General features: G+C 39.7%; 1 protein-coding gene across 2 annotated transcripts; it reads right to left on the reverse strand.

Moving 5' to 3' along the window:
* Positions 1-308: 308 nt before the first annotated feature.
* klhl4 (kelch-like family member 4) lies at positions 309-27046 on the reverse strand. Of its 2 annotated transcripts, XM_056382205.1 has the most exons (12): positions 26757-27046; positions 21780-22240; positions 14050-14217; positions 11976-12112; positions 11417-11613; positions 8703-8915; positions 7265-7451; positions 6958-7182; positions 5136-5298; positions 3590-3802; positions 2063-2234; positions 309-1685 (listed from the first exon to the last, which is right to left on the reverse strand). In XM_056382205.1, the coding sequence occupies exons 1-12, from the start codon at positions 26799-26801 to the stop codon at positions 1626-1628; spliced, it is 2241 nt and encodes a 746-aa protein (XP_056238180.1). In that variant the 5' UTR covers positions 26802-27046; the 3' UTR covers positions 309-1625. The 2 variants fall into 2 exon arrangements, with proteins under 2 accessions (XP_056238180.1, XP_056238181.1); XM_056382206.1 differs by lacking the exon at positions 21780-22240 and having other exon boundaries at positions 26757-27039.
* Between the last annotated feature and the right edge of the window lie 400 nt (positions 27047-27446).

Consider the following 27446-nt stretch of genomic DNA (forward strand, 5'->3'; position numbering starts at 1 on the left):
GAGGGACTTTGAAACTATTTGGAAGGTAAACAATAAAAAAAAAAAAAGCACAAAGGCAAGCAATAACAGTTGGTCCTCAGTCTGTTGATGAGAAAATGAAAACCCAGAGCGATATCAACAAACATGCTTGCTTGATTTTAGAAGTGGGTGCTGCAGTTACAACAAAACTGAGGTTAATTCTGACATCAAAGTAGCTTCCAAGTCTGTTTAGTGAAAGAATGAGTTTAGTTTACTTAAAGCAGAACAAGAGAAATCAAAATCTGCCCGCTGAGGGGCCACATTCAGCTCTAAACATGGATTTGATCATGCAGAGAAGACTGAAGTCTTTTTATTTAGAGGTTTGCATGCTGTACAAAATTATGATAAAAACATAAAAAGTAAGATTTGACCCCCAAAACATGTTAGGATTACAATTACAAATAGTTCTCATTGTGAAGACGTTAGTAATGTTAACTTTTATGGGCAGCCGAACAGCTGACTACAAATCTAAAAATTCTAATCAGAGTCACATTAGAGAAATGCTGTGGAAATTTAAAAATGCAAAATAGAACTTCTCTCAGTTACCGTTGGTGGTTTGGGTGCAGCTTGCGCCACTTAGTTTGCTGTTTCTTTCCAGGAAGGCATTAAAGCCTTTAAAATACAGTAGAGACAATGATCTTGATATACAATATTGTATAAATCAAATAAATTTTAGCTCAGCTAGCATGCCTTTGAAATAAAGCCAAAAGAATAATAACAACTGCAGTCACCAGTGCATTGGTTTAGGCATGATTCTAACAACACAAATGTAGTTTCAGAAAGTTCACAAAAATCTGTACAGCCATGTGAAATATCAATATGATATATTTTCTGTAATTCACAATTTTGTAAACCTTTATTTAATGCGTAACAAGACAAGCAAATGACTTTGGTGTTCTGTAGCTACAGGCTCAATAAAAAAAGTACTCAAGAAAAAGTCCAAATATATTACTCAGCAAAAAAATTGATTTCACTCCCGGACTCCGAACCAGCCTGGACAAACTCATTAGCCTCAGTGTCATAGCAGTCTTCTTAATTCAAGAGTAAGAATCTGTTCTGACACTGGTATATAGTTACATTTATTTATTATAACAATTTTCATTTGAGTGGCTATAAAGGGAAATATAAACCCAAAAAATATACTGTATGTGATGGCACTGATAGGAAATGTTTGTGTATAAATGTAAGCTAACCTGGAGTTAGGCTTGTTTACTCAAAATGTAACTTTTACATTTAATTTTACAGACATAGACAGAAGTTTTCATAAAACTAGTATAACAAATCAGTACAACAAAGGCTTGGCACTGATTTGCTACAGCTTAGCCAAGTGTATGAAAATTCTTGATCGGTTGAGAATGTGGAGAATGTGCAGTGCATTCCAGTTTCTGAACAAGTCGTCCCCAGTGGGCAGACATGTCCACTAATGATAGAAACAATGCTTTATGGGCAAGGCTCTGCCTGTGTTTCCCTCTGAAAAATCTGTAGAGCAGAGTTAAAGGAAAAAAAACATGACTCTCGAAGGATGTGTCCTCGATCTGTTGTTTTGTTTGTCCACTTTTCTTCGCAGCTCTCTCATTTGTTTCCCGTGCTGTCATGAGACAAAACGCTCAAGGCAATTTCACCACAACCACACAGGCGCCTGCCCTGCCAATGTTGAGAGGGACCTCCTACAGGAAGACAGAGAGGTTAACATGCAGCCTCTCATCTGAGGCTGTCTTCCAAAGAAATCCAATTTTATTTCATGCAGATAAGAGGGTTACAAAGGCAAGATTGGAAAAACATATTGCAAAAGAAGAAACAAAGGCTATAAAATATTGATAGGATTCTGTGACTTCAGCAGATTTATCTTCCCAAAGGGTATTAACTGGAACCCTGATGTTATATGTAACCAGTTCTGGCAAACACAATCTACACTTACATTAAAATTTTAACCATTTAAAATGTCAAAAGTTCCCAAAAAGAAAATGTTCATGGTTAATATAGAATATAATATTCAAGGCATGTTGTGTAACTGTGATGAATTAATTTTGGTCGATGTAATTACCTCAGTCCACTCATTGTTCTGTGCATCATAGGATTCAACAGTGCTCAGATACGACTGCCCATCATATCCACCCACAGCATACAGCCTGTCGCCCAGCAGGCATACGCCCACTGCATCCCGGGGAACGCTGAGAGAGGACACGGTGGTCCACATGTCTGTCTTTGGATCGTACCTGCAATTGCAATATTTGGTCAAATGACTGCTTTTGCATTATGGCTGGTATGGTCAAAGAAGATTTTTTTCTATTTTGTAAAATTTCATTTATTCCATCCGTCTGGATCTCAAGAGGAAAACAGCATCCCTTCCCTACTAATTGAGACGCCCTTATGTTCACTCTCTTAAATCACAGATGTATGAATTGTCACCAGGGGAAACTCCTTTCAGCACAGACAGAGAACTAAATTGAAACTTAAAAGCAAAACTGTCTCTTGAACGGCAGCTGGTGGATGCTGAGTCCAGAGAGAGCTGGACTCATCAGTGAGGACAGAAGCAGCTGCACAAAAATTCTTTGTTGACCGCGTAGATGAGGAAAACACACACGTTATATGATTTACTTTGTATGATTTCCCTGTAATGAAGTCATTCAAATGCATTTTTTGTCGGGTTTCAGCAAAATAATGAAATGAATGCGTGAGAATGTATCCGGACAGTAAATTGTGAAGTATGCATTTAAATAGCATCCCAGTACTGTATAATAAATGGAAAAGCCAGAGGTAATGATATAATCAGAATGTTTTGATTTGACAAATTGATTGATTGTTTAAAATGTTAAAAGTGCTGTGACAATCCTGAGGCATCAAATATTTTTAGGGACAAATTTTAACATTGCTTTGGAGACAACTAAAGAGTTTGAGAAATTATAGAAAAAATAAACTGACAAACACGCTGACAAGACCCAAAAGAGACTGTATGTAACAATCAGAAAGTGTTAAACTGAAGTCTGTTCAGTCAGTCAGTATACATGCATCCTACCAGTTAACAAAAGTTTCATGGATGATTAAATGAAACAGCATATGGTGGAAAATATATGTGCCAAATTAATCTGTAGTAGCTGAGAAATCTTGCTTAATTTTATTATTACCAATTGCAAAACCAATGAATGCATCAATTAACTTTTGAAGATTATTGTTGCAACAATATCTCTTTAAGTATAAACATAATAGGAAGCAATTATAAATTAGACACAATTCCATATTTTGAAAAAGAAGAGAAGGTATCCTGAGCAGCTAATGACACTTGAAGGCGCTCTACTGGTGTGTTGCAGGAGGATATTATAGCCAGCAGATGGTGCCAGACACTATAAAATAAAAGCATGTGTGGAAACTATGATCTCTTCTGTTGAGTATCACTGACAAGTCTCAAAATGCAGGAACAGGGTGGGGATCAAAAAGAGCTTAACTACCTTTTGTTCTTATTAGAAAGTCAACAGCCCTCGTCCCCACCTATGACTGAGTTCTACCAAATGCAATCCAAAACTGCTTACGCAACATTTCTGTGTTTGTGTATTTTCTCCAAGCGTTCACTGACCTCTCAACACAATCGGAGAGTCTAGAACAGTGGTTGGAAGCGGGGGCGTCGTGTCCGCCTACAGCATACAGGAAGTTGTTATACGTTGCCACGCCCACTCCTCCTCGCCTCTTGGCCATGGGAGCACACATGCTCCACTTGTTGGTGTGCGGATCGAAGCACTCCATCGACCTCAGGCATGAGCTGCCGTCCCGACCACCTACTGCAAACAGTCTGGGAAATTAAACAAAATGGGGTCAAACTCTCAAATATTTGACATGTACATCCAGCACTACTGAATCCGTCAAGAGAAGCAAACATCAGTTGTCAGGTGTTAGTAAAAATACTGACAGAACAGTGACGATGTGACAGATTTTATAAAATACAGCAGTGAGCAGTGGATTGCAGTTTTCAAAGGCCCTTTCCTTGAGAGTGTTCTCTCCCAGAAAGATCACATCAGTGTTTTAAGTGCTTGTGGCTCACAGGCCCGACAGCAAGAAAGTAGAGGCTAGGGAAACAGTTTCCTTGTTGTCTATTTTTGACCTAGATGCAGAAATAACTCAGCACCGACTTCAACACTGAATAGTGGATGTAGAGCAGCAGCCTCTTTTCTCCGTCGGCTCACAAACATATTTAAATTAGGCTGAGAGCTGGTCTGTTCTTTGCTTAATTTACTTTCAAATACTGTTGTAATGCATTTAATACATACAAACACATAAAGTGTTTTGCTTTTATAGAGTCTCAATTACACTGTATAAATTACCACTCTAATCAGAGCGGCCTCTGCTCTGAGCTGCTGAGTACTGCACAGCCGCACTGTAGTCTATCACACTCTGACCAATGAGGTCGGATTCAGAGGTATAGTGTTGTCAAACTATTACAACACTAATACTGCACTTCCAGCTTTTCCTGGACCAATGCACTGTGAGTTACACAACCATGTCTGTGTTATTAGATGCTCTATTCCAAGTTACGCCTCACATTACTGCTGACTGTGACTCAAAACAAGGCATGCTGTAGTTTTATAGATGTCTGGATTTTTCATTGTCATTCATTTAGTTCAGTATGCAAATGAACTTGCAGATGATTCAATTTTCTAAATAAACACCGAGTATTGTTGCAAGGGAAGAAAACTTATACTTCGCAAAAACAAAAGCAGACATGAGGATTACTGTTAAAGTTCAAGCAAGTCTAAGAAAAAGATGACTTTGTAAGAAAATTGGCTTAAAACACGCGAGAAGGTGCAAGAACGGTGGTATTGTTTGGTCATTATAACACTGGAATATGGAATTTTTCCGCATTTAAATGACAAAGTGAAAATCTTGGCAGACAGGGCCCTTTCAAAAACACTGGCATTTCTTTTTTTAGTGTAAATTGCCTGTACTTGTCTGCCTCCTCAGTGTCTGTTGTGGGTTTGCAGATGCCAGTGACCTCAACCTTAGGCTGGATGATATTTCAAAGTAGCAAAAACACAACATACTTTGCTCGAAAGTTTAAGGTTGCACATTTTTATCAGAAGGCTGTGTGAGATATTGAGTAGGTTTCATAAAAAAAGAGTGCAACTTACTTTCCATTGAGTGCTGTGACTCCCATGGTGCTCCGTGGTGTCGACATACTGGCCACATAGTTCCATTGCCTGGCCTGCGGGTCCCAGCGTTCCACTGTGTTGAGATAGCTCCAGCCATCATGGCCGCCGACAGCATACATGGGGCCTTCCAGCACAGCAATACCTACACAAATGGACGCATCACATTTTATGTATTTCACTAGTGTGTGTGTATTTTTTTGTATTGGCAGTTTGTAGTATATGCACTCAGTAGATGATGTAACATCTATGACATTCAAGTACTGTTTTGTAATGCAATAGATGATTTTATTTAAATATAAGAGCTAAAGCCACGGTAAATTCAATTCCTCCTAGAGGCTAATGAAACAAAGATTACTTTCTTGCCACAAAGCATAATGTCAGCAAAAGGTAATGTAACATGTTAGTGAATAATATATGTGAAGAAATAAAATGACATTTCTAAATCAAACTCTCTCCTTTCGACAGTTCTTGGAGAGAACCGAAGCAGAGGCACGTTTCTCATTTTAGAACTGAACAGAGTGAGTCATAGCGCTGAACAAATCTATTCAAAAAAACAGGAAGACTATAAAACTGCATTGTTATTCCTCAGTCCCAAGTCACAGAGGAAAGCGGTTTTCATCAGTAACAATGCGAAAAGGATGTTTTAACACAATGGATTTTTATATTAGCACCATTATTTCCTTTGGTGAGAGTTCAGTTTTTTCGAGGAAACACAAGGGCAAGAGCACATTCAGAGCACCTCCAATGACATAAACACTGTCAGACAGAAACAATTCTTGTCCTCAAGCTCCCTTATATTAAAGACTGGTGGTTTTGGCATAAATATAATATTTCTTTTTCTTGTCTTTACCTATAATGCACACAGCCGGAACTGGCCGTGCGGGGATGTTGGTAGACACTAAGCTCAAATACGTTCAGAATCAAAATATGCACGCCACAAGCAAAGCAGCCAGAGATATTTGCTACGGGAAAGATCAAAGACAAACCAGGTAATCTGTACAGTGTGATCTCCTGGGCTCGCTGATACCTCCGACCACACTGGGTGAGTGAGCTGAATGCTTTGACAAGATCTCCCTGTTCTGTTACCCAGACCTGTTTCAACTGTGAATCCAAATGCCTCTGATATGAGATTTATTGGGTTGGGAAGGGTAAGGAAGAGCAGGGCCAGCACAGCTTGCCAAGCTTTGATAGGGGAATGGGAAAATATCAAAGGTCTATCTCAAAAAGAAATGTGGGATTTTTTTTTTTTTTTTTTTTACATCATGCCAGCCGTGACCCCTCTGAGCATGTGTTGTGCAATTTATGTTTTTCATAACACAACACTGAGCTAAAACCTCAAACACTGAATTAGTTGAATGAATTGTATCTTGTTGTCGACACCCTCTGAAAACAGTAGTTTATATAATAATCATAATAGTGGTAAGAGGTAAGGTAAGGTTAGAAAAACATTGCCTAAACTTTGTTCATGAAACTACTAATTGGTTTTAACTGGCACAATAACTCAGAATAGTTCAGTCAGAGTGATAAGCAAATATCTTGAATAGACCATTAAATCGTGAGGGTGTGTATACATAGCAGATGACTGTGGAGAGTGAGGAACATCAGATGGGTCGACTGCCTGAACTAGTTCCAAATTACCTTTAAAGTTAATAAGCTAAGTTAATAAGTGACAATACATTTTTGAATGGCTGAACAATGCAAATATTGTTAGGAGAAAATAGCATTGTTTCATTAATGTATTACTTCCTCTTTTTTTTTCATGAAGTAAGTGAAGTACAGTTGCCTCAAAAGATACACTCACCAAGTCCGTGTCTATGCGTTGACATGGGTGGCATGGTGGACCATACTTTATTGATCGGATTGTAGCACTCCACCATGTTGGACGTCTTGAGTCCATCTCTCCCTCCCACCACATACAGCTTGTTGTCTATCACCGCCACACCAAACTGCAGCCGGCGTCCGTTCATGACACCAACCTGGACCCAAGTGTTTGTCCGCAGGTCATACTTTTCTATGGTGGTAGATCCTAAAACCACAGAGACGTGAAGTGTTACAATTCACCTAAACTGAGTTGATGTGTATTGCTGGCTAGTGCAAATGGGCCATACCTTTGGTGGCATCCATCCCGCCGACAGCGTAAAGTGCACCCACAGTGGACTTTCTAGGTTTGGTTCTAGGGCTCTGAAACATGGGACGTCGCTCAGGCAGAAGATGGTACTTCATGGCCTCCATCAGCAGCTTTTGGCATTCCAGATCATCAGAGAACATCTTGTTGTTTTCCAGATCTGCAAGGAGCTACAATACAAGAAATGAATCAGTAGGTTTTACTGTTTTATTGTTTATACTTAAAATCTTTTGAGCGGATGCAATGAACTGCTCCATAATCTAAGACTATGCTAATCCTCAACAGTTTATATGTGAAATAATAATTACTGTAATAGAACGCAGACATAACATGTGAACAGAGTATTAACATGTATACAGTTTTCACTCTCATTCTGAAACAATAGACAAACTCTCTGTGATTTTAGTATCTCTCTGACTTCAAGGATTAATCTATGATCTCAGTTAAGTGAGGGTATTTTTGTAAGACCCTTGTAGAGAGACAAATTCTCTTTACTTATTTTCAAATGGTGTAAAAAGTGAATATTTCACCACACAGTACATTTTCATGACAGAAAGTTATGTTTATTGATCTTGCTATGCCTGCAAGAAATGTCAGCCGCACCGCTCTGTTCATCCTTTCAGTTTCTACTAAATAAGAATTTAGAAAAAAAACAATGATTCATTTCTGGTGTTTATTTACCTCACAGCAAACAGCATCTCCCAAGCCAATGGATGAGATAACTAATGCATTAGATCATACTTTCCACATATTTTTTTCATTCATAAAAACACTTACTTCATTGTTTTTTTGCAAACAACAATGCTCTGAGCTATTTTTCCTGCATATATTCACAGTAAATTGAAATATAAAGTTTGCATGAGCATAACTAGTTTTGGAAAGTAATGGAAGTAATGAAAATAAAGCAGCCGTATCTTTAAAACAGCAATATTTTTATATTTCAGATGTGCCAAAAGAATGCTTATCTGTGTCTGATGTTATGTAAATTAGGATGACACAACTGTAAAACAGTGCGTCTTCTCAGAAATAAAGCATTCATAAAACATGAGTTGCAGTGTTTAAAACAATAACAATTCAAACATAAGCAAGCTATTTATAGTCCGACAGTACATAATAAAAACTCATATGCAGCTCTCATTTGGATTTATCTTCACTTCAATGACAAACAGTGATTATTGACAGTGCAGTAGTTGTAGGTATAGTGGGCAGTGCCTTTAATTGGCAACTATTTTGATATTCAGTTAATCATTTCAGTTATTTGTCAAGCAGACATAAATATTCTCTGGTTTGTTTTGTATGATAGGAATGTGAATATCTTTGACAGCTTAGTTCTCAGCTACAAACTTCAGCAAAAATCACCACATCATCCTGATCATGCATTTTCTTCATCCCCACCTCTGCCCCTTCATCCGCAATCTCACCTGTGGAGGAAGAAGAGGCAGACGGATGTAGGCGAGAAGCACCCCGAGGTCCTGTTGCCGATGCTGGACATCATACCGTACCCACATCATCAAAGCCTGGAAGATGGTTTCCTCGTCGGGAACGTTGATGTCATCGCTCGAGAGCAGCTTCACAATCTCAGCTGTGGGGAGGAGCAGGAACTCCTGGTTCTGAATGACCTCCAGGAAGTGTTCCTGGAACACAGAGGAGATGCGGAGGAGGCAGATAATCATCAGTCATTAGCCGAGGAGTACGCGCGGTGCAGCAAGTGTGTGCATGTGTGTGTGTGTTTCAATACCTATGAGGGCCAAATGTCACAAGGACACAGAGGTGAAGAAAAATGAAAGGAAGGAGATAGAGAATGGCAATTTTGAGGTCTCTATCTCCAATTTCTAACACAACTGATAACCACAGTGAAATCCTCTCCATTACTCAAACTTTTGAAGGAACATATGACGGCTTCATCTGTTCTACTTAGCTCATTAAATCAAATGATCCACACAGCAGCAGGCTACAAATCAATCTGGCATCAAGCATCTTCAAAAAAAGCCTCTTCATGAGCTTATAAACCATTTTTCTGCTGCTGATCATACATGGAACCACTCAGCATTTATAAGCCATTTAATGAGAAGCAGAATGGCACTGCACACCAGCATTACCATCACACCAAGGTGGAGTCCAGCTTTAAGTTTTGTGGAAGCTGTTCTCTATTGCCTTCCTAAAGATTGATCTTCCATTTACTGGCCAGAAGCCCAGGCGATATTACAGCACTGCATGGCTACCTCTTCAAGGACATTGTCTCTGGGCAGTTCCATTAGAGATGATGCTACATAAAACACCCTCCCTCCTCTGCGCCTCTATGTTATGTCCAACATTAAAACACATGAAAGACATGCAGAGCATTCCTTGGGCGTAATCATGCTCCGTTTCCATTCTGTACAAAGCAGCTGAGCATTAATTATTAAGATGCCAGAATAACTTTGACGAATCAAGTGCTCGCTGCGGAGTAGATGCTCGACAATTACGAAAAACAAGCACGCTATTGATCATCAACTTGCAACAAATTACAGTGCCTTGGTCCGATCTATTATGAGGACAGATTTTGAGAGCTTAGCACAGACAGCTTTAATGAAATGAGGGACATCTATTGATCTGTTGTGGTAATGCTGAGGGAGAAATTCCATCCAACTCTTTGACATTGTGTTTGACCAATTATTTGTAATTACTCGTCCAGAACAGCTGATGACAAAATTGAAAGCTCAACAGAGTTTATTTCATGAGCATTTAAAAGGACGTGTTTTCAGACGCTGGCAAACTCATTGGTGAGTAAACTGCCTGGAAAACAAGATCAGTGGAAGAGGATACTAATTGATTTAACTACTGCAAAAGAGTAATTGTGTAATAACAGTGTTTGGAAGACGAGGGACGCTGATGTTTAATCGGCGGGAGGCTGGGAAAACTACCTTTCAAGAACTTTTCGATTACCATGTAATTTGCAGTGGCTGGCATAGCCAGACTGCTGTATCTCATTATTTTCTTAAAGTTGGATTCCTTTACTCAATCTAAATCCATTAGTATTTATCAAAATATGTAAATGAAATGGAGTTTTATTGCTGAAAAGAAGTGCTGTTATCTCAAACAATGAAATATTACATTTTTATCTACTGCAACATAAAAAAGGAGCAACTCTTTCATATAGGAAGAGGATGTCAGAGGCAGATATCGGCTGCCACTCTCCACCAGGAAAAACAAGCTTATCAAAACACAACTCGCTCCACTTAGAACCCAGAGGATGGACATCCAGGAAGCCCACAGCTCACTCTGCTCATTACTGAAGTGATTGAACGGGAAGTTGGCCCTCTTGTGCAGTTTGATGATTAGATTAACCTCCTGGTCCTGGATGGGGCCTCTGTAAACAGGCTGAGCAGATGTCCTTTAGGAGATAACGCCTGCCTAGCGCTGTCACTTCTACGTGGCCAGCAAGACGTTATCTGACAAATATGTGCATAAATCTTAATCCAATGCAAATAATCCTCACAGAGATATATAGAAATCACATTTTCACGATTCTGGCAGCGCAATAATCAATGTGCGGCAATATGGTATCTCTTACTGACAGCCACATAACCAAATTAGACAAAGTGCAAGCATGAAACTATTCAATTTCTATTCAAATGTGCATGTCACCCAATTCTCTACTGAAATTATATGATATAAATAACCTTGACACCAACAGTTCCTTCCTTTACAGGTTTTGACAGGTTATTTAAGTCAACAAGCCGCAACACAGAGGATAGTCACAAATATTTCAGTGTGTTATGTATAGTATATCCAACCAGGACGTATTGTATTCACTGACTGAACTGACAAAACAATGGATATCATGCAGGGTATAATCAGAGTCGATGTGAGGAAAATAAAATTCAGATGAGTGTTGTAATCGGACTCCTGTCAGTACCTTAGATTATAAGGAGCTGAAGTCATTCGATTGAAATTGTGATTGTGAAAGCACATATAAGGGTAATTAAAGTAAATTTTTAAATACTCTTGCTACTATTATAGCGTTCATTACTACAGCTGCCTTTGTATATTCATGCAATAATGAGTCACTTTGAGAGTTCAATTCCTTATTACAAAATGAATAATTTAGCCCACCCAGCATGTAAATGTAGTCTGGCTCTGTTCGCCCTCCTACCATAGTGTAGTTATGAGCCACATTGAGCAGGTCCACGCAGCCCTGGGCATCTGCAAAGGAGCGTATTCCCAGGCAGTTGGAGGGATGAAGCTGTTTCATCAGGAAGTTACAGCAAACCTGGATGACTTGTGAAAGCTGGAGGAGACAAGCTGCTGCCAATAAACTCTCAATGGTCTCCTCTTTCAGCTCAAGGACACCTGCAATGTCAGGACAGGGCAAAAACACATTTTTATGTCGAGACTGAATATAACTGCCAATCGCTAAAACTTTAATCAAGGAAATGGCAACAAATATTAGCAGTGAAACTGTATAAAGAATTAATAGTTAAAAAAATACTTATTGAGGAATAGTTCATCCTCAGAATATTAAAAACATACCACTGAACCGGATATTGTGATTGAACACATGGTGGGGGATTTATCAAAGGGAAATTTACCTGGTAAAATAAAGCAGTGCTGCCCAGTGATGAATTGCCTTATTGATCCATTTTAATCACGCTGGATTTCAGAAGTCTCATAACTACTTACAAGAGCCAGTGAATGTCTTTATGAGCACTCACCAGTGTAGGCAAAATGAACGAGGGATCTCAGGGCCTCTGGATCCACTCCCTCCATCTTGATCTCCTCCTGCTTTGCCTCTCTCACATCGCTGGTGAACATAGCAGCAAAGTAGTCTGACACAGCACTCAGGACCAATCTGCCATGAAGAAAACATCATGAGTTAATACTCTTGTACTGTACATAAGCGTAAATGTCTGAGGGAGATCTATATGCTGATTATTTAAAGTGATTAGTGAATCAATCCTGAATCCCTCAAATGCTTAGCTTCATAAGAAAGGGCATATCTTTGCAGTTTATTGTATCACATTATGCTGTTGGCGTAATAATTCCATGTAGCACTAGTCCTAACAGTGATTTATGCCACTTGTGTGCTTTTACACCATGCTAGGTCACCGGGGAGAAATTGTGTAACTTACTGTTCCTCCCATATTCTGTATCATTCCACTTTGTCAGTGTGTGATGAATGAAATTACCCCACATACTTCATGTTGCTAATAGCTACACTGGTCAGGCTTGTAATTATGAACTCATTTGTCTAGCTCGCATAACACACTGGAAGATTCATGAAGGAAAAGAGAGATCATAAGGCATTATGAGGAATTGAGATCCGGTGACACAGTCCAACAGTCTACACCCATCTTCCCATAATGTTGTGGTTTCTAATATTTAGAAAATATTCAGGTCCCTTCACTTTTTGCACACTTTACTGTCGTTGTAGATTTCATTGTAAATGGATAAAATTTTTGCTCTTCGCTGTACACTCAGTAACCCAGAATGACAAAAACATAAAGAAGAAGACATAAGAAAACATATTTTTAGAAATTTCTTGCAAATTCATTCAAAATAAAAAACTGAAATCTCTTATTTACAAAAGTATTCTGACCCTTAATTCAACACTTTGTAGAAGCCTCTTTGGCAGAAATTACAGCCTCAAGTCCTCTCAAGCTTTGCACACCTGGATTGGAGCAGTTTATCCCATTCTTCCCGGCAGATCCTCTCAAGCTCCGTCAGATTTGATGGGAAGTGTCTGTGAACTGCCTTCTTCAGGTCTCTCCTCAGATGCTCTGTGGGGTTTAAGTCTGGGCTTTGAGACTTCTCCTGTGTAGTCTGTTTGCTTTGTGTCACTCTCATGCCGAAAGGTGAATCATCACCCCAGTCTCAGGTTGCATACACTCTGCCTTTCTAAACTATCCTCAGTTGATTCATTCATTTCTCAAGGATAATTAAAGCAAAGAGGATGCACTTGACCAAAGTCTAGAGTGCCATAGCAAAGAGTTAGAATATTATTGTAAATAAGAGATTTCAGTTTTGGATTTTTTACAAATCTGCTTAAATTTCTAAAAACATGTTTTCACTTTCACTTTGAGGATTGTAGATTGATAGGTAAAATAGCCATTTATCCATTTAAGCCTCAACACAATAAAGTGAAGCCATTATATATTTATTATCTCATGTGTCATTTAGTATATCTATATTCCATATCTGCTGAGCAAATATAAAGCCACACTGAAACAGACAAGTCAGAGAGCTGTTCATTTCACCCAACTAGGTCAGTCACTGATACTTTTTTCTCTCTGTGGAGCATTCTGGTTTCTGTTTCATGAGTCTGTCTGGATGAACTAACAAAATGTGCCGGTGGATAGATGTACAAGCGCATGCACTCAGTGAACATCAGGGATGTTACAGCCATTCAACCGAGGGTTGGATGCCCAAATATTGACACCTCTATGTAGTGGATCACAGTGTTCTTCCATGTATCAAATGTACTGTGGAAATGAGGAAGGGCTGAGGTGTAATTAGATCCCAGCAGTGTACATTATTTAGACCAGTGAACATGGAGTTGCATGTCGTTCCTGTCAACTGTCACCTAAAAATCAAAAGGATTTGGCTTTGCATTTCAAAACTTCATCAATTATTGCTCAGATGGATCGGACCGATAAAACATGTTTCATGTTTCACCCGTGGTCCAGACCAAAGCATGGATGTGCACATTGACACTGGCCTAAGTGAATCCAGATTAATCGTAACTAAAGCAGATGTAAGTGTAATTAATAAAATCAAAGCAACACCAACCTGTGAGCTGGTATCTTGTGATCCCCTGCTATCAAGAGGACATCACACAGCTGCTTGTGCTGGAGGTAGGTCTCCATCTTACGGAAAGTCTGCTCTGCATGATTTGTGGCCTGGAAAAACTCATCTGAGGAGTTGGTGTTCATTCTGGAGAAGGTGCTCAGAGCCAACCTGTAAGGAAGGAGGAAGAGAAAAGAGATGTATTTTGCTCTGTTTTTAATGTACATTTCTTGATGGAAACGCTTCTCCACTTTTTTTGGCATTGCACCATAACCCATTTGCTCCTGTTACAACATGGCATGCCGTCTCTTCTAAATCAAAAAAAGGACAAAAACAAAAGAAACCTGAGACACAGGTGAAATTAATAAAGAGACTTTAATTCAGGAAGACAAATTAACTAAACAAATTAATTAATTATGCTCACTGTTTATCCTCCTTCTCCAAGTATGTGCTGTACACAGCAAGATAAGCAACGAATTATTGAGGACACAAAAGGGTTTATATGGACACATGGCACTCCTGAATCCTCTATTCCCTGTGTGCATCTGCGTCTTTCTTGCCACTCTGAGCTGAAATTAAAATTGTTATGGACTAAACTCTGCGCATAAATGGATAACTAAGCGCTTCAGTCCAATGGGACAAGCAAGCACCGCAATCTATGCAACAGCTACCCAGACACACAATTTCCTTATGTCTGTATGCGTGCATGCCTTTGTGTCTGTTCCTGCGTGTGTCTGCATATCTGTGTGTTTTCCAAAGACAGGGACTTAACAAGTGAACAAGCCTGTTTCTCACAGCATTGTGGAGAGGCTGGGTCTGTGTCCCCACAGGCTGCTAGATTACATGCTGTTTTACAGTCATCCAAGTAATCCCTCAGACTTGTGGCAAATAATGCCGCCCAGTCACTTTGGTGTCCTTCACAGGGCAAGTCCACTCATTGACATTTAGGGTTGTTTGTTACGCCAAATAAACAGACCCAAGCCGCCTCTCCGAGGGAATTTACTGTCATCTCATGGTGCCACTGCTGTGTAAAGACTGATAGTGCACCAGAAAAAAAAATGTCACTGCTATTTAAAGAGACACTTAATGTCCCCACTCATTACCACTCATACGCTGATATGAGAGCTGCATAAACCAGCAAAGTTACAGATATGTCAATACAAATGAACTGAAAACCCTGTGATGCTTGGCAGCACAACATATTGGCACATGCTAAGACTAATAATGCAGGGAGGATGGAGGGGGTGGTGGCTTTTATTGATGTCCTGATTAACACACTATTATAAAGTTTCTAGCCGAGTGTGTGACTTTCTCCTCCCTTGATTACCTAAAGCAAGGTTTTCCTTCCAGGAATTGTTTATATTGCTCTCTGGTCACCGCAGTATCCTATAGTCTAATCTTTATTGTGAGACTTTATGCTAAATGCAAGAGTAATTTATTGCCCTGTCACAATAATTCCCCACTGACTCTGGAGTCTTGGAGAGGAACACCAAACAAGACTGAATAAGCAATGGGGCCGTAAAACTAAGATGCATTGCCTTTGTATTGGCTCCGAGGCATGCAGTAAGGATTTTTCATGCCTACCAATCTCTCCGACACTAATTGCATTGGTATCACATTCTAGGGAGCAGTAAATTTCTCTGAGGTGTATAGTTCGCTTTCAGTAGTGAGTTGGATCATCAGAGGTATAGCCCAATTTTATCGAAGCACTAAAGCCCCAGAACACCTACTCCAGAGAAACTGCTGCAGGGACAATGCTGTACATTACACAGTTCGCAAGCAATTCAAAAAGACTCACAGAGACCCACAGGGCCTATGGATTTCTTTTGTGGTCTACAAACAATTTCAATGTGACTGTGAGACATATAAGAAGGTAAATTAACCTAAAATAGAATGAAATAAGCCAGAACAGAATCGACCCATCCCGATTTAACCTGCACATAAGATTTTAGTTCGTGAGCACATCTCACCTGAAGTCTTGTGATTTGCGCCTTACACCTTTCCAAAGCTATCACATCTCAATGTGACTAATTGGATCTGAGAAAAGACACTGCACACTTAAAAAACTCTGCTATGCAGGTGAAGGAGATGCTATGCAGCTTTTTTTCCCATGTTGTCAAGACCAGGAGTCTGTTTTAAGGCTGTGCCATTGAAAAATCCATATGCTGTTTTTTAAGCATAAGATAAAGACAAATGCAGTAATATAAAGTAAAGATGCATTAATAATAATACAGAGGAGTTATTTAAAAATCAGGTTTAATGTCCCTCCCTGTGTTCCATCTGATGTGATCGAGTTCTCAATGTGCTGACACTGCCCTCCGAGATGAATGGTTCGACGATTCAAGATGTGCTTTCATCAGCCCAGATTAGCCGCTAGCTGTAAAGGTTATAAGTCAGACATGTTGCTGAGAATCTCAGTCTTATTCCAACTAGTGTCAACTCCATCCCTCTACAAGAGGGAAAGTCGTGCCTGCCTGGGCCAAACGGGAAATGTCTCTTTCAAAATGGATTATAACAGCCATTTGCCCCTGAAGGCTGCTGAGTAGCTTGGGTTGGGTTGACAATCCAACAACCCCTACAAAGCCTCATGCAGCATGTGCCAAGTGTATATATTCCATGAGATCTTTATGCCTCTGCGCTTTGACAGTCGGTGTACTGCCATTCGGCTTTGTGTGCATGGAGAGAAATACAGTATATACACTGACTGTAATAACTTGATCCCAGCAGTGAGACTGAAATTATAACTTTGCCCTGAAATAGATTTTCCTCTCTGCACTTTTCCTATCTCACCCAGGCTTACAACAGACATTCTTCTTCTGATGCCATTGTTATGCCAGACATACAGTACATGCTCAATATTGATAATGACGGAGGAAATGCAGCTGCATACAGGAACCATGTCTTTTGAAATCTGCTCCAAATGTGGCCGGCGGCCCCTTTGTGTTAGAGAGTGCAGTGGAAAATTGCCACAGCTATTAGCAGAAATGAAATATTGCCTTCTGCACATGATGTATACAAGAGCTGTGGAGAAGTTCATGACAGCACAGTATCTACGAACAGATAATGAACACATCAGGTGAGTTACTGATTTTTGTTTTGAATATTAAGAAACTACTTGAAGAGGAGATAAATAATGCAGTGAAAATTACAAATTATCAGTCAAAATAGCTGTTGGTTTAATAATGATATTCTGCATAATTGATTTATACAGTAAGTGAGATATCTGTTTGACACCATTGAGGAGTACTGTGCCAGGTTATGAATATATTTCAAAATAGAGACTTCACTCTTTATGTTATGTTCAGTACAACATATTAATACTGGACGTGCCTTGAAAAGGTGCGCGTATGGTCAATTTTAATCCCATGTTGTGATTTTCAGCCATTGTTCATAGGTTAACTGTGATTGAAATGCTGAGCTGTGAATTTATAGATGAGGAATTTGGTGTAAATTGTGTGTGTGTGTGTGTGTGTGTGTGTGTGTGTGTGTGTGTGTGTGTCTGTGTGTGTTGGTGGGCTGGGGGCATCCTGTAAGGGAAAAATGTGCAGATCCTAGCAGAAAGCTCCCCACTGCTTTGCTGATGGCAGGTTAACTTATATAGTGCGGACCGTCATCTTTGTTGGGTTGTCCGTAATTTATTTACATCTGATGTTAGTGGGTAAACAAATTAATCCACAACATTACAGTGGTGGGTCCTGGATTACATGTGGTCTACTGTATAGATTAGATATTTATAGATCCAGATATTTTAGATCCTTTACTGTATGTATTTGCAGTCTATCTAGCTTGGTGGTCTTAAGGCCTTAATATTCTAATGGTAACATGGGGGGATTCTAAAACGTGGTGAATTATTTCACAAATTAATTGAATAATTTTTCATTTTCCTGAATTCTTAACACTGATCTTAAGTTTTATTGTATATTCTAATGTGCATATTATAGTAAACCCACTGGATATTTTCTAAATTGCCTCCTTGTTTCATTTTTTGCCCACACTATCACATTTTCAGCTTGATCACAGTCGTCCATTCCTCTGTGATTCTTTTTCAGTGCAAATTACTGGATGTAAGCCTCAGGACACTGGTGAATAACGTCACAGCCCTTACTAATAGTAACCATGTAAAATTCATAGAAAGCTGTGTCAGGGATTGTTTCCTCTGAATTAGGTCCATTTGGTGGAAAAATGACCCATCCACATTTGTACAGAAATGAGAGAATAAATCCAGCATACAATCTTGCTGTATCTCTTCTCACTGCTGTTCAAAGCCTTCTGCCACAAAAAGGGCTCCTGAACACTGAACGTTTCGCTTCCATCTCAGGAAACCTTGTTGCATACAGAATGCTGATTTGACAAATTTAAAGACCATTCAGAATTATATGTGATCACAAAATCTTCTAATCCGCCTGGCTGTCATTTTGAGATTACAACAGATGTACTGTATTTTGCAATTTACAGCATCTTGAGGACGCCTCCGCTGGATGTGTCACATGTAGCCCGAGACCCTATAAGCCTTGTGGTGTTATGAGGCATCCAACAAATATCTGAATTACTGCTGTTGACAGGGGGAGAGGTGGTGGTATTTCTTTTCCGAGGCGGTAGAGAGAGAATTGAGATATCATTCAAACTAACAGCCCGCTGACTCAAGCCTCTGTTAGTGTTTATGTGGGAGAGGTCAGGGTTTCCATTCCATTCAGGTTAACTTCTGTCATATATTCTCTGCCAACAATAGGGAGAGGTTATTTGGATGAGAGTCGTGAGGACACAACAAATATACAGTTATGTAGGGGCATTAGGAGCAAGGGTGGGAAAAAACATGGTATTATATCTCTTAACAGCTCTGTGGATATGTACCAGTCAGCTAGATGAGATAGGTTAACTAAACTCAGGAGAATGCTAATAGAATGAGAGTAACTACACAAGCATATACCACAACTTAAATGAGTCACTGACTTTTTGAGTTAGCTTCAGTACTCGTGGCACCCACGCAGGTTTTTAGAGTTTGCTACAAAACATAATTAACCACATTAAATTTAAAGACGAAAATATGTTTCATTAGCTCAATGTTTCCAAGAGCCTTCCTGCCACATAAATACCAGGGAACTATTATGCATATTAATATAAAACAGCAAATCTTCAACTCGTGGAGAATTTTAAATTGGATACTTTTTCCACATAATTTACTCCAATAATGTTCACCCACGAGTTAGCATGAGCTGTTTTCACCGCCAGTTAGATCCGTTTGACAACAACCGTAAATATTAGTAACAGAAGTGAGAAACCAAATCAAGGGAAAAAAACGGAAGAAACTGATAGGATGGATTTCTTGTAGACATTGTGAGAAAGAAACTAATCACTGAGGGGCATGTACCACAAAATGACTGACACATATTTTCCAGCCACAGAGGAACGGCTAAAACTTTTGTATTTTTCACAGCCGGCAGAACTCATTTCTAGAGCCAGCCTGAGGGATTGTGACAAATTATGTGTCACGGATTTATGATGTGAGACGTAATAGGGCCACCCAGCTGGTGGAGTAAATGAATGTGCATATCTCAGTGACATCCACACATCTGCTTAGCCGCCGATGAACATGCGAGCCATGATGTGTCACACAGTCACTGGCCTGATTCGCTGTGCAACTTTGTACATCTACAGATGCACTGCGTGTCCAAATGTCATTTCCTGAGTCTGGTCCTTCACAGTTATTGAGTGACTGCATTTCCATTAAACATAACCTTGATTGAAATGTGGCATCATGCAACACGCGGCTATGCGTTTCCCTGCTAACTGCTCATGTCAAACTAATTTTTGCTGCCGTTCTTTGCTATTGAAGCCAATGAATGTTCAGAAAACACTGATTCCTTGCCTTAATAATTATGTAAAACAGGGGAAAAGTGATGGAACTGTCTGTCAAAATGCTGCCATTAGAAGATTCATCTTCTGTTGACACTGTAAAGTGATAGGTGGGGAAAAATAATGAAACTGATTAAAAGGACTTTTAAGGCAGATTCCATTGCTGATTATCAAATTCATAAATGGGAATCGCTATTGCCCAGAGCAACTGAGCCAAGTTTTATGATCCAATAGAGCAGAACCATTTTAATATTTCAGTATCATTGTCAAAATATGATGGCTGTGCTGTATTTTACATGGCCAGCATGAACTCAAGGTCCCCCTGAGAGCCAGAGAGTTACACATTTTTACTGTGAGGCACATCTTTTATGCATGCACTTTTCACACATAGGGACCCCAAAACATGAACATCTGCCAATTATGCCAACACATAGAGCAGAACATTGAGCTGCTTCCAAACTGCATTTTATTTTAACTCAGAATAATTCATGTTCTGTTCAGACTGTCCACTGCCTCTAGCATTTATTTAATGCATATTGACACGTTTTTGGCTGTAGGTAGAGAGCGGTTATTTATCTGTTTAATCAAAGTGAGCTTTTTCTAAAACAAAGGAACTACTTCAGTTTCATTGTTCATTTCATCGCCAGGTGCACGGAAAACAAAAGCGTGCAGAAATCAGAGAAGCTTAAGGAACAATCACCTTAGAATGTCATAGACAAGATAAAAGGAGAGTTGGTCTTTTCATTTCACCTTGATGTGAGGTGCTTTTAGTGTTCTGCCAGACACCACACACACACGCGCACACACGCACACACACACACACACACACACACACACACACACACACACACATCTCTAACCTGTTTACTTCCTGGAAGAAGATGTAGGATCACATGGAAGACAGGGGGAAAAAACACAAGCTAGAAAGGCAGGGGGTGGGATTTATAGGTGAAAAAAACATCTATGACCCTGAGAGTTTGTCATCAGTATTGGTAAAAAGATTTTGGTAGAAAATACATCCAATAGCCTGTGCCAGCCACTAGGTATGATAGATTGTGCCTTTTAAAGTGTTTCTAGTGGCAGTCTAGATAATTCATGTGATTGCGCTACCTCTTTTTATAGGTCCGGTACGTGAGGTAATTGCTCTTTCCCTGCAATCCACTTCTAACTCTATGAAAAAATGCATTAGTGTGCTGTGTAAAAACTAAATACTCAGAGGAACCAGGCAAAGGCATACTGTGCATATAATCTGGACCACAACACAGACAAGGGAGCAGAAAAAAACCTGGGCTTTCGGTCCACTGAATAATTAAAAGGATGCTTTATTGGTTTATCCTGCCTAACATGCTGTGGACAATGAGAGTGAGATTCCCCAGGTGAGCCATGGTGGCAGGTGCCTAGCCTGAGTAAATTGGAAAATGATAGCCTTGCAGATAATTTACTCTGATCTTAATTAAAGGATCTACATGCTGCATGGCACAGCGGATGTTGAATGAAGTTAAAATTTTGTGGATACACTCGTCATACACAGTATAAATGTATTTAATCTCAGAGATGTGGAAATTAGATATTAACTATGACTGTTATGTGCTAAGTAAGCAGCATTTATTGTTTAAAGTAGGGCTGTGCTCATCCTTCCCGATCACAACAAGACATCCTCACTTTCTAATCCTCACGTTCTGCCTCAGACATCAGGCTTTCCCCATTGGATGCAGATTTTATTTAGCAGCTATACTTTCACTATGAAATGTGAGGGAACCATGTGTTCCCAAAATAGCACTCTGCTAACTGAGCATAACATATGCTCAGAAAGTGACTGATGTGGCGCCACATAATCAATCTGTGTCTCCTACATATCTAATACCTAATGACAGTCATACCTCTCTCTGGCCTCCACCTCTGCAGGTTCCTCTGTGCTGCTCTTCACATCTTCCTGGCCAGTGTTGGTGTCCTCTTTCCTTGTGGCACTGGGTGAGGAACTGCTCTTTGAAGTCTCCTCATTGAGACCCTGGATGGTGTTCTGTTGATGGTGCCATGATTGATGCCCCGCTCTGACATAGACAGGCGTGGGCCCTGGCGTTGGTGCCAAGATGCTGTGGACCGGGCTGTTAGTCTTCCGTAGCCCTCCAACACCTCTTTCCCGTGAGTGACTCTTCAACCGACCCTGGGTAGGCGTCCCTCTGTGGTCCAGGCCATCCTGTTGGATGTAGCCTCCCACCCCGCCAACGCCACCACCTCCGCCACCAGCAGAACCTTGGGATGAATGGCTGAACCAGCGCCAGCGGAGCCTGAGGATCTGCTTTACATCAAATTCCTTCTTCCCCGACACAGACATCCTCCTCTGGGTTTGGAGACGAAGGCAATGGTACGTTGAGTCCCCAAAAACATGGAGAGCAGAGAAGAGAAGAGCCTTGGTTTCAGTCCTCACTGACTACAATGTGCCTCTTCTCTTCCGTTATTGTCTCACTACTATCATGACCACCCCTCCTCCTTCTATTACTCCTCCGTTGTTCTTTTAGTGGAGATGGAAAGCAGTCCTCTGCAGCTTTTGTTCCTGTGCCTGAGACTACTACCCTCCCTCCAACTCTCCCTCTCTGTCTTTCTCTCTCTCTTTCCTCCTGTGCTGCTGCTGTTTCTGTTTGCTGCTTCTGCTGCTGCTGCTGCTGCTGCTGCTGCGCCGCTGGAGCTGAGTTAATGCACATGCATGATCCACACTCCCTCCCTTTCGCCTCCCCTGTTTCGCTTTCTCTCTCTCTCCCCCTCTGCTTGTCTCTCCTGTGCACACACACACACACACACACATACACACACAGTGAGAGATAGACACATATACCCTGCAAATAAAATGAGAAAATCTCCCCAGCCCTGCCCAGTCCCCTCTGCTGCTGTTCTGTGTGTCCCTGTGTGACTATGTATGCTTGTGTGATATCAGGGCTGCCTGCTCATGCAGGGGGGAGGTGGAGGATCATGGAGCCAGGATGATGAGGTCACACCTTAACAAAGTAAATCGCTGCTTGCTGAAGGAGGGAGACTACTAACTACACTGCATGATCAGAACTATTAGTAGGAGCTTGTAATACATTAATGTATGTGGATACACCCGCATGCTCATCCATAAACAGAAAAGCAGGGATACATTAATAACTCATAAATAACCAACACATATCAACTCACACTGTTAAAGGCAAGTGAAATTTATCTCATACTAACACACATCTGTGCAGGCTGCTATTCTCGCATCAAACAGAATCCCATGGGGGACTGTGTCAGTGTAGGTAGTCATGCAGAAAAAATATTCTCCTTCAGTCACTGTGTTGAAAGCTCCCTGCGATTACAAGTGAAAAACTACATACTGATGAACCTTCAAGGTCAGTAAGCTGCCTCATCCCTAGTCAGGGCTTCAGTCTTTTACATTTCAAAAATAGATCCTGCTACTGCATAATCTTAATACTCCACCACTGTAGGTAATTGAGACGCCACAACTAAACTCATACTTCAAAGGCAGGCGGTGAAACAGCCTACAAGGTAATTTGGGGACATTTGATCAATTTTGACAGCATCACCAGAATATGAAAAGAGTGGCATGCAGGTATTATGTAGGGTATTTTGTCAACACTATTGGATCTGGGTGTTGTAGATACTTTTTTTTTTTTTAGAATCCAGTTGTCAAAGGAAACTGTATATGCCCACAGGACAGGTGGTAATTGGATTTAGAAATGAATTGTGAACCATGAAAGATTGTGAAACACAACAAGCTATTCTAAGCTTATCCTACCTGCTTGATACTGCATAGCATCTGGTCAGGATTTATGGATTTTTACACTGGATTTACTCGGTCAGTGTTAATGTTCTGCATCTGAGCTCCCTATTAACACTTTGTTTTCACGGCTTTTATCACTGCAAGCTTATATATTGACATTCACATTCCTGTAAAACTCATGAAAATGCAGCACTGTCTCTCTGTGCCAAATTTTGCCTTCCATGACAAAGGTGAGAGAAGAACCTTGCACTCAAACTGCTGGATTTCAATATTGTGCAATCTCTCATCCGCCTCCACCACCTCCCACTGCAGGTTTGTAACTGTGCTACTGTGTCTACTAGTATCTACCTAAAGGAAAACTGTCCATATTATTTGATGGGATAGTTACACAGGCATTGATCTGAGCTATAAAAGATGTTTAAATATCTTAAACTCCCAGACTGCATATTGCCTCCATTCTCTGACTATAAATAACATATTCATAGCTAAAGATGATATGAACACTATTTCTTGCCACTCACAAATTATTATGTCTTGGCCAATGAAGCATCTGTGAATGCTTTACAGCTCACTAGTCCTTCCTTCTTATATTAGATGAGAAAATTTCTTTTACTCGAAGTTTTCATACATACCAAACAACACAATAGAACCAAAGATTACAACACAGATGAGGATGAGGATGTTCAGGTCAATGCATTATTTAAATCAAGTCTATGGTAAAAACTATATAAAGTTGAATGACTGCATGAAGCGCGTGGATCATTCTTTGTTTATAGCCAAGTGTTTATGCTAATGATACAATAAGAATGAATGAGCTCCGAAGATTATTTTCACAGTTAAGAGGCAAAACACTGAATTATTAATAAGAGCTTTCTCTGGATATAAAAATATTTTAAATTGTATTATGTTATTGTGGAGCCCAAAAGGACCAGCATACAGTAGCTGCTCCCTACTGGGGATTCTGTTAATTGAAAGGGTTTATACACATGCTTTGAGTTGGTGTATCCACCACAGCACCAGTTCAGTTGCTCTGGGGTTTCATTTGTCTGTAAAAGAAGCCATCTTGTTTTCCTGTGCCTCAGACCTTCACCTTTTGACAGTAACCATTTCACAACAGAAATAGCAATCATCTGTAATGTAACAAGTCATCATGACTGATGACTGTCAATAATTTAATAATTTAAAGCAGCAAGTCATTTGGATGTACAGTATTTATTGAGTAATATATGTTTACATGTACAGAAAATGATTGTGTTACTAATCTCACTTTGCTGTTCCACAACCAGAATAGGACACTGGACTACAGGCATTAAATGGAAATAAAAATGACCCTGAACTTACAAAATGATAATAAGGAATATTATTGCCCATACTATTGCCTGTAATAATTTCTAATGATGTAGTTTCTTGGTTTTGTTGTTATTCCCTGCTAATAAATTAAGTCATTAATCACTAAATGACATTATCATCCTAGGTAGCTTTAGCTGTATGCATAAACTCATGAAAACAGAATTCAGAGAGACTTTAATATCACCTTTATTTATCTTATTGGACAGAAATTTTACTCATGAGTTCCCATACATTTATTTTAGTCCAGGAGGCACTTGACTCCTTTGCACTTGATACCTTTTTAAACCAAACATATTATGAAAGCAGCTTTTACAAAATTATCTTCAAATACAGCTGTATATGTGCGGTGTTGTACCCGAAGCACATTCAGAAACTGGAATAAGAATAACAATTCCCCTAAAATCTCTCAATCCCACTAAAGACGGATTCGTGCAGAAGCTAAACTAATTTTTAATGCTTTAATGCATCAACTATATGACAATGGATTTTTAATGAAAGTACTATTATTATTGTTGCATAAAACAAATAGGGTATTTTATGGACACTATCTACTTGTCTAGAAGTCGAGGTGTATCATAATAATAAAGGCCTATTAGAGTGAGATACGATCTAATGTATAGTAACACATCACACTGGGTAACCTCTTTTATTCTTGCAGGAGTCAAGGACACCATCTGGATGCACTCCGCATGACACATGAGATGTCAGATGTCAGACTGGTGTGGTAAACCACATTATCATCCAACATCTGCCTCCCCAGTGAACATACCTGTGTGCCTATATGGCCATTTTTGCACTAGCAATCAAGCTGAATGAGTTAAATGCCTTAAATGTATTCTTATAAATTATTTGTATTACCGGAAGGGAAGTTGTCTAATTTATTAAGGATTGTAAATCAATAAAAAGCAGAGTATCATGTTAGAAGTAGAGTAACTACAACTCTCATGCCTTGCTATAGAGGTGAGACATTCATTATGTGATCTGCTATCTGACTGTCAAGAAGCATTATATATGTGCTATTTTGCATTATACTCCCACCTCCACTGTGGAGTATTCTGGATTCCCAGCTACAACTGCAAGATCCTAGCATGAATATCAACTAAATGCTTATTGGAAAGATGAAAGCAAGGCCTCACATGTCAAATTCCATGCTGTGTTGGGCAGTGATACTTCAAATATAATTGACCATTGTCCATATTCATGGGGACTAGAGTTTATACGTAGCTCAGCAAATAAAAATGCAATGAAAAACACAGCCACACACACACACACAAAAACGTGTTCACATACTCACCAGTACTTGCACAGCATTCACACTCAAGCATACTGCTCACATATAAATGGTGATTTGAAATTTCGAAGCAAGATAATATACTACCCTCAAATATGAGAATGTCTAATTCTTTGCTGAAATATCCATGACCTTGTATGTACGTGACCAGGGTGAAGAAACGAGTTTGAGCCTTTCACTCACCACGGAGGTCAGGAGGGACAAGTCGAGAATTTATGAGAAAATGACATTTAATGTTCCATTTATGGCTGAGCCGGCAGACGAGGTTACTGTACCTCCTGAATCAACAGCAGAAACAGTGTAACCAAATAACCAAAATGCATAACAAAAAATTTGGCTACTGGTTAAATTTAAATCTCTTCCTGGCAACACCTCCCGCTGTTGTAATAATATATGTAGAATACATTTTTCATTTACAGCAAATGTCTATGGAAATGTAGTAACCTCTCTTCTTACCTGACAAACTGATTCTTCTTCTTCTGGTGGAATTATCTTCTTCATTTAAATGACCAACATCACCGAGCTACATGTAATCCAGTAGCTTACACACAACTCACAACTGTGCAGGACTGTTCCAATTTTTTTTTTCTTCCCCTGTGTCCCTCTTTCAGCCCAAAAATGTTTGCCTCTCCAGAAAGGAAAGGGGCACTTTCCTCTTTTAAAGGAAATTCCTGATAAGTTCCTTCCTCTGCACTACCACAACAATTGGATTCATGCAACCAGGAGCAGTGGGATCACATCCTGTGTTTGAGGAACAACAGCGCTTTCACAAAGCTTTACCCTGCAAACTGTGTTTCTGTAGCACTTATTTTAATGGGATTTAATGTGTTTAATGAGTGAAGATCTCTAACTTCTGCCTGGAAAAAAAAACTGAATTACTGAAGCCATGTCTGTGCATTGCAAATGCAGTTCAAGTACATATCATATCAAATAAATAGTAATCAGTAATAATAATCAAAAGTTTTAAAACTGCGTATGATTATGCAGCTTTGTATGAATCCATGAGTTGGATAAATTAAATGTCGACAATTAATCAATCACAAAAGCGTAGTCAATATGTATCAAATCCTTTAACAGTAGTGGTGTATTACTATTTAACCACTGGGTGGCACATTTTTCATTTCTGTTACGAAGACCTATCAATTC

Source organism: Seriola aureovittata, chromosome 8 (genome assembly GCF_021018895.1).
Source record: "Seriola aureovittata isolate HTS-2021-v1 ecotype China chromosome 8, ASM2101889v1, whole genome shotgun sequence".
Taxonomy (NCBI): Eukaryota; Metazoa; Chordata; class Actinopteri; order Carangiformes; family Carangidae; genus Seriola; species Seriola aureovittata.